Source organism: Belonocnema kinseyi, chromosome 5 (assembly GCF_010883055.1).
Source record: "Belonocnema kinseyi isolate 2016_QV_RU_SX_M_011 chromosome 5, B_treatae_v1, whole genome shotgun sequence".
Lineage (NCBI taxonomy): Eukaryota > Metazoa > Arthropoda > Insecta > Hymenoptera > Cynipidae > Belonocnema > Belonocnema kinseyi.
In genome coordinates this window covers 62,522,398-62,536,446 of record NC_046661.1, presented here as the reverse complement: position 1 = coordinate 62,536,446, position 14,049 = coordinate 62,522,398, and the positions used below count along the sequence as shown (strand labels likewise).

General features: G+C 33.6%; 1 protein-coding gene across 1 annotated transcript in view; it reads left to right on the top strand.

Moving 5' to 3' along the window:
* Positions 1-14,049, top strand: part of LOC117173350 (coiled-coil and C2 domain-containing protein 2A-like) — a 146,254-nt gene that overhangs the window by 43,374 nt on the left and 88,831 nt on the right. Inside the window, exon 3 of the mRNA XM_033361849.1 lies at positions 5,055-5,379. Coding sequence (XP_033217740.1) covers positions 5,055-5,379 — 325 coding nt within the window. The remainder of the gene's footprint in view (positions 1-5,054; positions 5,380-14,049) is intronic.

The window sequence follows — 14,049 nt, the reverse complement described above, 5'->3', positions numbered from 1 at the left end:
AACTTTCTTGATCATCAGGAAGCGAGCGACTAAAAACCCGTGGAGTGGCAGATGGTAGCTCTAAGAAAGCATCCAGAGGTGACTGTTGTCACCTCCAAAGCTGGTGGTCGCTCGTAATTGTATACCTACAACATCATCGCAGGAGGTTTCAACCATCGTATTAGATTATTTGAATTAAGTTATAACATTCTAATCTCATCAGTCACTTGACTTAGTCCGTGGCTATGATGTATCACCGGGTTTACCCGAGTAAAAGTTTAATAAAAACAGATAATAATATAATATGCAGTTGTTATTCTCATAATTTTATAAAATCTTATGTGAAAGTATGGACGTTTTTCGACATTTTAGAATATCGAAGAATGAGAGCTTAATTTTAAATTTACGAATTTTTTTGAACTAAATTTGAAATGCTAAAATAAAAAAACTATTAATTTTTAAAGTAAACAGTTCAGAAGCCTAAATTTTAAATTGTTATTTTTAAAGTTTCTGAGTTTTTAGTAATTCAAATGAAATCGAAACAAGATTAAAAATGTACATTTTTCGTACTGAAATTTCACAAGGCATAATTTTAAACTAAACAAAGTTCAAAGCTTCTGAATCCATATTGTACTTTTTAATTGTTTCACTTTATTCATTCAATAACAGCGTGGGACTTTTAAATAATAAAATAGTACTTTAATCGCTTTTCTAAAGTTTCACGTTTCTCAAATATTCTTTTACTTTTCTTATAATCTTAGCCGATTTTAAAACTTATAACCATTTATAAAATTTCCACTACAATAAACAATCCAAGAGAGCATAATAAAAAATAAGAATTTTGCTTCATTAATACAAAATCTACTTTTTTATTTTTATCGTCTATCTGATTTAATATTTTCAACATAAAGTACTGTTAACACATTTTTTCGTATCAGCAGCCAAGATCTTCTCCTTGTTGTTAATCCTTCAATTGCACACTTCCCGACTCGTAACATAGCTAGCATCTTGGGTTCTTTTTGACCCCAAGCTTCCAACAAAGAGCCAGCATATTATTTTGAGTAGCTGAATTTTTTACACGCTCTTGGATAGTAACTTCAAAGAAGAATGTGGATTATTTGGTTCAAGATTTATTTGAAATATGAAAAAAAGATGGTCAAAGTAAAAGAATAGCAAAAAATAAATGAGTTTTACTTTCTGACTCAGACATAGTGGTTTATACATCATCTTCTCCATATTTTTGAAAGCGATGAGGTCCCAGTCCTATTTAACACAAAACTGCAGGAGCACACAACCTTTATTTATTAGAGTAGAATCATCTTTGCATTACATGTCAATCCCACCCTTGTCACACAAGCCAATCCCACCACTCACAACGGGCCAATCACATGCAATCGCCTAGGTAATAAATATGAATTTTTCGAAATATGTTAGTTACTCACTGCTGTACTTCGAGTTACAGAGGTTATGATCAAGTTATGATAAAGTAAATAACTCTCTTTAAATAATTCCCGCCAGACGAAAGTGCTGCCATTACATGGCAAATTCCAAATACCCAATTGGAAACGATTGAAAGTAAATAATGCTTAATCGTTCTCAATCGTTTCGGCACAATTAAGAAACACGATTCGGAACGATTGAAATATTAGTTCTATCGTTTCTTATCGATCTCAATTGATTTTTTTCTAGAAGGGTGGTCAATTTAAATTTATGTATTATATTTTTTAATAGAATACCTAACCTTACTAACAAAATTCTTTTTTTGCAAATCCGAAAAATAGGTATCGCCTAATTTTATCTCTAGAACAACATATCTCGTCCCCAAGACATTCTGCGATTTCAAGTGTGGGGCCCTGTCTGATTTTTAACTGATTATAATTTAACGATATATAAGAGAAAACAGGGTTATGTTCGCACATCTACTTCCACCACAATTGATGTTAACGTTGCTTTTAAAACTAGTAGCAATGAATAACCAACTGTTCCATTCACACCTAAAAACATTTAACATCGAAAAAAATTAGGAAAACGAGGAAAAAGTCAAACCTACTAAAACAAAAAGTAAATGCGAGCTTTTAGAATAAAATAAAAATAAAACTTTGAATTACAATTACACAAATAGTTAAGTGTTTTTTTCCCTTTCTTTTAAAGAAAATACGAGAAATTATATTTGTATTTTTTACAATATGTGCAGGACCAAATCTGTAAATAATCTAAACTAATATAAACTAAAATTTTATTAATTGAAATTTGCCGAATTCAATTTTGAAATTTTTTGTCGACACTCTTAAACGAATGTAATTCTCTATTAATATCTTTTAAAAATTCTAAATTAGATTTATATATGTAAACTTACGACGTTAGTTGAGAGAGATGCGAAATAAATGGAAGTAAATAACCTCGACTATTTTGACATTTCATTCCGAATCCAATTTTTAAATTTTCGATCGCAGCGCTTCCGCGGGATAGATAAACAGTTAAAAGAAAAACTCATATACATAGAAGTCCATGGAAACAAAATATGTGTTGATACAACGTTATTTCAGCCGAGGCTTCAGTTAATTACGTTAGAAGAATAATGTTTTTAAGCCTCTAAACAGCAAAATGGTTATTTGTTCATTAATATTATTCAATCCATAATAAATTGTTGTAGAATGGCCAAATATAATACCAGTGTGTTACTTCCTAATAATTTTTGGTTTATTACTCAATAAAAGCTATCATTATTTCATCAAAAATACCTTAAGCACATAATTCTTCACAAAATGTTTATATAAAATAACAAATTATTTAATAACTCCCATTTATTCAGTTGAAATACTATTTTGTTTGAAAAAATTTATATTTGGCAAATAGCAAAATGAATAAATAGTAGTTATCTCAAAAATGTATGTTAATTTACTTTTTTTGCTTATAACAGTTTAAATAAATGTTTAAGCTTGTGAATTCTTCTGAAAAACGCTACTAAACAATTTTTTAAAGTAATTTTAGGCTTTTTGGAATGTATCTAAATGGATTATAAAAAGAACACTTCTTGAAATGAGATAATAATTTTTTTCAATAAATAAAAGTCACTAATTAATTTGTTTCAACATCTGCACTACTCGCATCGACGCTTAATTTAGAATCTGCATTAAGGTCATAATACTGCAAGATCGGAGTTTTTGTTTTTGTCATTTTTACTGCTTTAAACGAGTATATCCTATCTTTTCTCCATATAAATTTATTACCTTTTTTTTAACTTGTCTCTTAATGGAGTTGTTAAACTGTTCACCACGTTTACAAGTTTCTTAATATGATTAACAATCCCTAAGAATCTTTCCATCATTAAAACGTCATTAGGTGTATCCATTTTCAAAATTGCATCAACTTTTTCTTGATCTATTTCAATACTCATATCTATAAAAATGTGCTCTTAAAACTTTATTCTGTTTACAAATATCTACATTTTTCTTAATTTAGCTTTATATTATACTTTCTTGCTCTTTGTAAAACTTTTGTAAGAGTCTCATTATATTTAGTCTGATTTCGTATCCATATGAGGAAATCATCAATATAAATAGGTACATTAAAAGTTTGTTTCAAAATTCCATTCAATTTGTTATGAAATATTTCTGGGGCTTTTTTTATCCCAGATGGCATCTTAAAGTGAGTATACCTTAGAAGCGGTGCCTTGAAAGTAGTCATTTTCGAGCTTTCTTCATTTCATTTGACCAGCTGGAATGTTTCACTAGCATTTAATACTTTTAAATGTTCTCTTTTTAGAAATTCATTTAAATTTTAGATTTAAGCTCATTCTCAAAAAACCATCTGGGTTTCTTCTTAAAAAACTCCATTTTTAAAATCTGTGAGTCTTTCTATGTTAGTTAAAATTTCTAACTTGTCTCATTTATCAAAATTACATTGCATTACACATCTGAATCTAATTAAAACATGAACGCTTTATTTTCATCAACAAACTGTACTTTTTTATGCCAAGATTCCGCATCTTTTGAATCTACAACAATATTTCCGAGAAAATACATTGAAACATCTTCATCAGCATTATCTTGTCCAACGTTTACGTGTAAATTTTTATTCTTAAATACTGGGCAAAATAATTATGATTCTTACAATAGTTACAGACTTTGTGGTATTCTGGGCACTTCCCATAGGCATGGTCATCCCCACGCGTGTGGGAAGAAATATAGCTGTTATTGCAGTATCTGTTTTCGTGGTATATTCCGTGGTTTTCAAGTATATTCCGAACTTTTTAATTCATTTTTTCCCGTTTTCAGAAATATTACCTTCAGGTGACAGTGATTCTTCTGCGTTTAAGTTCGGATATACTACAGAATTAGCCATTTTGTACATTTTTTTCGAAATGTGGTGTCACTTTTTTAGCTTTTTCCATACAAGGTCGCTTTTTAATGACTTTTTTATTTTCTATGATGCACGTATGTATGTGACCGAAACTTTTCTTTAATCAAGAAAATTTTCAGTTTCGGAAAAATGTTCGAGGCAGCTAGATCAAATAAGTAGCATGAATGCGGAAGAAATTTAGCCAATTTTTCCTTAGCGATAAGGCTTGAATGTGCCTGTTAGCATGGTGGAACCACAACCTTTTCTTGACCATTTTCGGATGTTTTTCTATGTTCGTTGCATCTATTCTCTCTAGAAGTGCTTCATAGTATTGACCAGTAATACATTTAGCATTCTTTTTGGGCTTAGAAGAACTGACACCATAACCTTTCCAGTGTATGGTATGCTTTTTAACTTTTTTAGAGCCGGTTCACTGCATGCCGTCCATTGTTTGGATTGCCGTTCCGTTTCGTTCAATACTTATTCTGACACGCTTAAACTTGTTACTTTCATTTGGATCTCTTGTATTGAACTAACAGCCAACCAACAAATTAGTGTCGGAATTACTTGCAACCATAGGAAGGGCAAAATATGCGAGAAATTTCCCACATAGTAAAGAAACTATAAAAACTCATATACAGATATTACTGTCTCCCTGTATTAGCGCCCGCACGATGTTACTCTTTAAACGATTTTCGTACATCTTTGGTTAACATAGTCCTGTTTTTTTGCAGGCCAGTCCTGGACGCTCATTCACTCGTATATATGTGCTAATGAAAATGAAACAAATGGGAGTTTCCGATACTGTGGATATAAAAACTATGGATAAATTATCTACAAAGATGCAAAGATGCCTTGCTGTAGCGCACAAAATACCTGAGCTCAATGATCCAGAAGAGGTTGCTCATCTGACAATGCTCTTGTCACCTTTGTCAATTTATTACGAGCCTTTAACACCTAGACAAGCTTTGAATTTAGGCCAAGTTGACTATTATGGTCGAGCAGTTCTCCTCACGTCACTTCTACAAGGATTGGGTCATCAGGCATACATGATTTTAGGTAAGCATGAATGTTTCTTCCTGTCCCATATTTAAGAAGTAAGGTGTAAACGTTGTTGGCCTGTTATACCAATAAGTGCGAAAGAGATGCTTATGGCGACATCGACTTAGTGTTTTACTCACACTCATGCCTTCATGTGACTCTTATGTATTTGACTTTACCTTATTTCAAATCAGGTATTATTTTTATTAAACTTTTACTCGGGTGAGCCCGGTTATACATCATAGCCACGGACAAAGTCAAGTGACTGATGAGATTAGAATGTTATAAGTAAATTAATTTGTTGCGATGCTTGAAATCTCCTGCGATTTCATTTCAAACTTCGCAATTTCGTAATAGAGACACACCAATTCCTCTTTCATTGTGGTATCCCAATTGATGCTCTCCCACGGTATTTCTGTCGAGGTGGTTGGCTGAAAATAGCTAACGCTAGCCAAAGCATCCTCAGCAAGCACAGCTGATGTTTCACTGCTTACCGTTTGTCGCAGATGCTCTTGCTGGCCAGCTGTTTGTTTAATGAGACCTGCCCGACCATCTCGCAGCTCACCATCGCCACCGTCCCGCATGCTGTGGCCCTCAGCTGTGGCTCCAGGGGCGCCCCGACGATCTTCGGGAAGCTACATGCGTTTCAATATCTTTAATATGCTCTCCATTATTATTTGGACTTTGGTGTTCTGCTTAGTCCCTCTCCTCTTTGTTATCAGCCTATTTGGCATGAGAAACCCTGTCAGTAGTACTGCTACCGCTAACATAGTTGTCAAAGCCATGAGAGGAAAGCTCAAGCCCTACCGCAACATCAACGCGAGAACACCTTCGGTAAGGAGAACACCTTCGGTAGGGAAAACACCTTCGGTAGGGAAAACACCTTCGGTAGGGAAAACACCTTCGGTAGGGAGAACTCATCAGTCAAGTGACTGATGAGATTAGAATGTTATAAGTTAATTCAACTAATTTAATACGATGCTTGAAACCTTCTGCGATGCTGTTCTAGGTATAAAATTACGAGCGGCCACGAGCGTTAGTGGTGACAACAGTCACCTCTGGATGCTTTCTTAGAGCCACTCCACGGGTTTTTAGTCGCTCATTTCCTGATGGTCGAAAAGTTTCTTACAATGCGACAGGTGTTTAATAAAACCGCATTCTGAGCTACTGCCAATAAACTACTGACTCCTAAATATTCAAGATGTTCAGTGAACCTTGCGTGCACATTGCCTGTAGCCGAAGTCACAATGGGATAAACAGATGCATGATTGACATTCCTCCACACAGTCTTTACTTCATGCCTTAACTCGCTTTACTCGTAGATCTTGGTTATATAGGTTGACTGCAAATTTCGGTTAAGCGGACAAGCAATCTCGATGATGTAGACTCTTGAATCCTTATTTTCTCGCATCACGATGTCAGGTTGATTGGCCCGGATGTAATGATCCGTTTGGATAATAACATCCCAATATAGGATGTAATCTTCGCTTTCTAAAACAGGCATTGGAATGTATCTGTAGAAAGGCGCCCATTCTTTTAAGAGTCCTAGGTTTGGGGCAAGTTGTGGATGTAAAATGCCTGCTACATCATTATGTATTTGCGTATATTCTGTCTGAGCCATGGCGCGACATCCATCAATAATGTGCTGGATGGATTCGTTGGTATCTCCACATAATCGGCACCGGTCAACCACGTATTGATGTAACACGTGTTTGCGATAATTCCTAGTTCTGACAACCTTGTCCTGTATCGCAATGACGAATCCTGCTGTCTCTGGATACAGAACACCCTTTCTTAGCAAAATATTAGATTCCTCACTATTCACTTGATTTTGATCTAACATGTTGGGGTGCTCGCTATGGATGGCTTTCTGCCTCCATTTTATTTCTAATTCCTCTATGGTTTCTGTCCTAATATTCAAGGCCCCATCTGAGGACAAATTCAAGGGCGTGTAATGAAGATCCGCTTTACACATGCTTCCCTAAAACGCAACATTTCGTTTGCTGTTAAAATAGTCTCGCATCTGTATAACTTGTGAATCACGCAGTTTTTCAACATCTACAACGCCCCTACCCCATATATGGCTTGGTTGAACTACCCTTTCAATCGCTGAATTTCTATAGTGCATTCGGGGCTTCTTCATTTCTACGCGAACAATTCTGTTTAACTGTTCAAGGTCGATGTTACACCATTTTATGAGCCCCAAGGAGTACGTGAGGACAGGGATGGTATATGTGTTGATTGCCCTGATTTTGTTTGCCAAGTTGAGAAAACTCTTCATAATCAATCTGAGTCTCGTAGTGAAGGCAGTCTTTAGGCTTGTCATAACTATCGTATGCTGAATACCCTTAGATTCAAGAATACCCAGATATTTATATGATTCGCCTGCAGTCATTGCCTCGATGTCATTTCCGAACTCGTTCTCTAACTCTGCGGTCCCTAATTCCCTTCTAATTAAATGCACTGTTCTACATTTATCTAGCACGAACTCCATGTGGATATCATTGGAAACCTGCTTTGTGGCATCGATCACTTGCTGCAGTTTCTGGGCTGAACTAGCGTACAGCTTCAGGTCATCCATGTAAAGAAGATGGGTCACTTGATGACCATCCTCATTATTATGAATTCTGAATCCATGAGACATGCTGTTTAGTGTTTTGCTCAATGGATTCAACGGTAACCAGAACCATAGTGCGCTGAAGGAGTCTCCTTGAAATATACCCGTCTTAAAGCGTATTGATCCAGTTATCCTTGGTTGTCAATGATCAAAACACTTGATTCTTGTACCCCAGAGCCTCATCGCATGACTTAGAAAATTAATAATGCGTGGACAGATTTTGTACAGTTTTAAGACTTCAAGCAAATAGTCATGCGGCACGAAAGGAAACGCTTGCTTGTAGTCAATGTATGCCATGTGTAAGTTCCTTTAATGCTTACGAGCTTGAATCATGGCAACAGCGTCTATAGTGACTAGATCTTTACAGCTTTGCGAGTTTTTACAACATCTTTTTTGTTCTTCTGTAAGAATGTGATTCTCGTCGCAATAAGAATATACCTTATCTGAAAAGATAGCTGTAAGACATTTATAAATTGTTGGAAGACAGGCTATCCGTCGAAAGTCAAATGGGTAAATCTTATTATTATTGATAAATTAATTGACATTTTGTCACAGGCTTAAAATGATTACTGCCCAATATGTCAAATAAATTTTTGGTTAGAGTTAGATTTTTATTTGATTATGTTGCACGGGGCTGTCTCGGTATATATCATCAATCACGGACACGTTTCTGTAATTCAATCAAGTGACCTGATGAGAGCAGTCTGCCCCGACATAGTGGACAAAGCCTGGTTTTTACCCCATCATTGACGGACTGGGTTGTAGTCAATTACACGATGGGGGGACCTACAGCTTAAGGTGGGTTTCGAACCACCAGAACCTCGGTAAAGATACATAGAAATATTTCCAGAGGTACCGGCTCAGGGTTCGAACCCTGGACCTGTGACGTGAAGTCCGAGTGTACTCAACTGAGCCACCGAGGCTCTAAAGCTCTATTATTATTATTATTATTATTATTATTATTATTATTATTATTATTATTGTCTTGTAAGGCTGTTCCACTTAAGTTTCGTAGCACTGTGATTAAACCTATTATACTATGCCTTTTTATTTTAAAACCCCGTTTAATACGTATCACCCACGCTGCTAAAGTATCATTTAAGTCATTTAACATGATTTCATATCCCGCCCGACCACAACTAGTGACAACCGATGGCTACATTTGAATTTATTAGAAGTTCTTGCATTTACCTGGACGTTCGTCCAGGGGAGAGGAAAGCTGCAGAAACCCACCTCTTGAGTTCAGCTGATTTTTCAACAGTCGAGTTTGAAGACAGATATTCGACCCTATTCACCAAATGCACGCAACCATCCGCATGGTCAATTTTTTCACTCGACATTTGTTAAAACACATCGAACCAGTCCGACTGCTTTCCACACTCAACGTGGCATGCCATCGATTCCAAATCCCCTCGTGTTATGGGAATATGATTTTTAACATTGTTGGCATACTCATACTCAACGCTTTTCATGTTCTTTTTCACGGTTAGTGTGTTATCGTATGCATAGTTGACCTTTGATCTATTATTGATATCTTGTGGCCAATACTGTCGATTTTTTACGATACGCTTTAACTATCTACCTTGTGGCAAAATTCAACGAAAACGGCGAGACATACGTGAAAACTGAACAAGTGACCAGATTATCCTTAAGGTACATGGTCCTCTTGAGCATTCAAATTAATTTAAATTGACAAATTCGCAATTTTGAGTTATCTTAAAAACTTTGAGAGAGACGCAAGAATTAAAAATATTCCCAAGAGTTTGTAGAGCGATATAGCCTTCGACCACCCTAAATTAGCTTAGTGAAAAGGTTTGTTTTTAACTTTAAAGTAGAACTTTTAAATTATTTTGAACAAAGGGAGGGATATTCTTAAGAACTGAGAACCTTTTTCGCCCCATTTTTTGCTTATCTAAAAATATAGTATAGGCATGAATAGAAGAGGGATAGGTAGAATTATAAAACAAGAATTCGATAGAAGATAGGAGAAAATTATAATTGAAAATGGGATAAAAAAAATTTGCGTGGATAGGAAACCTGTTATGGAAAAAGAAAGGCGGAAAGTTAACATGACAATTTGATAGGAAAACATTGGCATGATTATATTTGTCTGCGTTTACTAATATAGAAATTCGGGACCCATATTTAACTATTCCTCAAATCCAAGTGCAAATGAGTTTTACAAGTCTTGAAAGACTGATCGTTTTTATTATTACAAGTCATTTGTTTTACTCTGAAAATCTAAACAGGCATAAACAAAAAAAACTGATGTGTATACAATAATATTGCAAATTTAATCTACAAATTACTTAGTTGTTTTGAGCTGTCTTACACAATTGTAAATAACTCCTCTCCTGTTGCAGGATACCATTCGCGAAGGATTGAGGCTCTGCTGAGTTCTAATTTATTTTATTTTTTTAGTTTCTAATGATCAAAGCTTACATCCCCATAGGGAATTCATATAGAGAAAGAGAGAAATTCGTTTTCAATGATTCTTCGGGGGGTTTTGTCCTTTTTTCGTTTACCAAAGCCCAAAATCTGCCATGATGAAGAAGCTGGAACATAAAAACAAGAAGGAAAACTCTTCGCGAAGTATCATCCATACGATCTAAATGGAAGTAAGACGTGCAGAGTCAAACAGGTGTAGGGGCAGCCGAAGATTTTCACCGTGGGTAGAGAGTGGGCAAGTTTTCTCCCATTCTCGGATACTTGTACCTGAGGCGCTTCAAATTTGCGAAAGAAGGAGCGGGAGCTTGGCCCACGCACGAGAAGCGCGGCATTCTGGTCTTCTCGGTCAAACCTCCGTCAAAGCTAATCGCGAAATTGATTTCAACTTTCGAATCTTTTAACAATGCTTCTAGTTTCGAGGATGGTCATTGATATAAAGTAAATCTCTTTCGAAATAATACAAAATTAAAGGGTGGGTAAATTAGTGGGGTTGCATTAGGCCCTGTCGCCGAAGATCTACGTTCATACTGCTAAGTTATTAAATAATGGATGCCCGGATACTTTTTGTTTGGAGGAGCGTACATATCAGGGGCTACTGCATAATATTTTTCGAATCGCTTTACACTTATAGAAGCTAACCTTATAAATGGCTACGAAATAAGAAATGACCCTAGCGAACCGATTGAAAACTGCGATTTAAAGTTCTGAGGAATTACAGCCATAAATTGCAACTGAAAATTTTTTCGATTTGCTTGTAAAGAAGGTTCTTAAAGCACTTACGGCTTTGGCGATTACATTCTCATTACGAAACTCGCGCTTCGCGCTCGATACTTTGTGTCCACTTAAAAACTTTATGAATATAATTGGTAAATCTTGTTCAAATCTACTAAAAGCAACGTTTTAAACTTACAGATCTGTTAAAAACAAGAATGGCATGTTTTTAGTATGATCAAACTTTTTAAACTTTTGTCTAATTAAGAAACTTTAGGAAAATATTTTCGAAATACATATATTTTATATCTAGCAGTAATTTGGATCGATATTTCTTAATCTATATACAATTTTTTCCCTTTTTTTAAGTTTTCAAAATGTTCAAAAGCTTATCACTTTTTGTAATTTTTATTGAATTTAAAAATGTCATTAAGATAATTAGCAAGTCTTTTTGCCATGTACCAGAAAATTTGGTAAAACTTTCTAAAACTAAAAATTTTTGTTTGAAATTTTAAAAAAGCTCTAACTTTTTGAATTTTTGTCGAATCGAAAAACATAACTGAGATGTTTCTAAATATTTTCTTATATCTAGTGAAAAATTAAATGAAATTTCTTAATTTATCAGAGAAGTATTTTTTTCTATTTATCTGAACATTTTCAAAATCTTCAAAAGTATATAACTTATCTCATTTTCATTGAAATTGGAAATTTTATTTAGATAATTTGCAAGTCTTCTACCCATTTATCAGAAGTTTTTACAAAAATTACTAATATTTTTAAAAAATCCCATTTTTTCATATGCTCTAAATTTTTTAATTTTCGTCGGAAATGTCCGCTTAACTAACTTAACCTTCATTTTCGGAACCTTGAGAAGTATATCAAAGGCTGACTCTATTGGATAAATCTACAGATAAAAAGACATACAAACAGACAGATATCGATACAATTTCATAATTTCTGGATTCTGTGCGTGCCAAAACGTAAAGATCACTTAAAAACCAGAGATAAAAAGTTGGACGATTAAATTATTCTCTCATGAATGAGAATATAAAATAAGCATTAACGACGAATCTCGAACTTTTAGCTCCCAAAAACTAATACTCCACGAGTAAATATTTCGTATGAATACCCAGTAATCATATATTATTTAATTGTGTTTTTGATTTAAATTTAAATCGTAGAATTTACTTTTTCAGGAACACTTTTCTAGATTTAACAGATTTAAACTTAAGATTTCAAAACGTTCATTTAGCTACTGAAAGCTTTTAATAACAAAACTAAATATTCTTACACTTATTTATCAAAATAACTTCAACGTAGGCTGGATGATGCGAACATTTCTAATATTTCGAATGATTTTTTTACGAAGTTATAGTTTCAGTTTCTGCACAGATAATCGTCTTTGAAGTTCGTGTGTAAGTTGAAAATGCACGACTCGAACTTCTACCAAGAAAAACGAGAACTCAACAAAATACAAACATTTTCCACTAAAAAGATAAATGTGCAATGAGACATAGAATAGTTACATTTTTAGTATAAAAAATTAGTTTTTAACGAAAGAAAAAGAATTTTCTACAAAATAGTTAAATTTTCAGAAAACGAATTTTTCCAACTAAATTAATGAATCATCAACCAAAAAAAAACTAAATTTCTAACAAAGTAGTTTTATTTTCAATCATAAAATATGAAAAAAATCGTTAAAATTCTTTGAAATCGCTTTAAATTATTGAACTTAATTGAAAATTCCTTGGAATGTTTTAAAATATCCTGAAATATTTAAAATCCTTTAAAGTATCTTGAAATTTTTCAAAGCTCTTGAAAATTCCTTGCAATTTTAAAAATACCCTGAAATATTTCAAATCCTTTGAAATCTTATACTAAATTGTTAAAATTGATTGAAAATTCCTTGATATCTATTAAATATCCTAAAATATATCAAACTCTTTAAGATCTCATATTAAATGACTGGTATCTATTGAAAGTTCCTTGGCATCTTTTAAAACATCCTCAAATATTTTAAATCCTTAAAAAATCTTTTGAAACCGCTTGAAATTTTGCAAAGCTCTTGAACATATCTTGAAATTTTAAAAATGCCCTGAAATATTTCAAATCCTTTAAAATCTCATATTAAGTTTCTGTAATCAATTGAAAATTCCTTGGAATCTTTTAAAATTCTCTCAAATTTTTCAAATCCTGTAAAATCTTTTTAAATGCCTAGAACTTTTTCTACATATTTGTAAAGTACTTTGGAATTTTAAAAAATAACCCTCCTACATTTATAGCATCTATTGCTATATTAATATCTTCGTTTATTTTTTCAATTAAGATAGTTGTTGAAATTAATTTCTTAATAAAGAAATTACCTTTAGTATTGGAACTTAGGTTTTCAATTTTTTGAGATGCTAATGCAATGTTTTCTTTTAATTCGTGATGCGTGTCTAATACTAATTTGAGGATTTTGTTCGGTTGTTTAGAACGGAAAATATATCTATAAAATCAATTAATCCTCTTTTATGTCTTTCGTTTCCAAGTAACTTATGTCAAATTTTAATTTTGTTTATTACTCTATTACCGTCAATGTTTTATTAATCTTATTTCATTTTTAGCTATACATTAATTTTCACCAGTCTTTTCTATTAAGTTAATTGTTTGTTAATTGTTGTTCTGTGGCTTAAAATCTACTTTCCGTTGTAGTTAAATTTATCCCTATAATTAGTTTTCAATTTTTGTGGTACAGGTAAGCTTTACTAATTTTCTCTATGTGTATATTTCCATAAATTTCTTGTAGGCCAAAGTTGCTTGTGTTGTCGTTATCAGAATCCATAGCAACAGACCGGAGATAAAATCTAGGCATCGATAGTGTTAATAATTGAGTTGTTAGGTACCCGGGAAATCGAGCTTTGGCTCGAAAG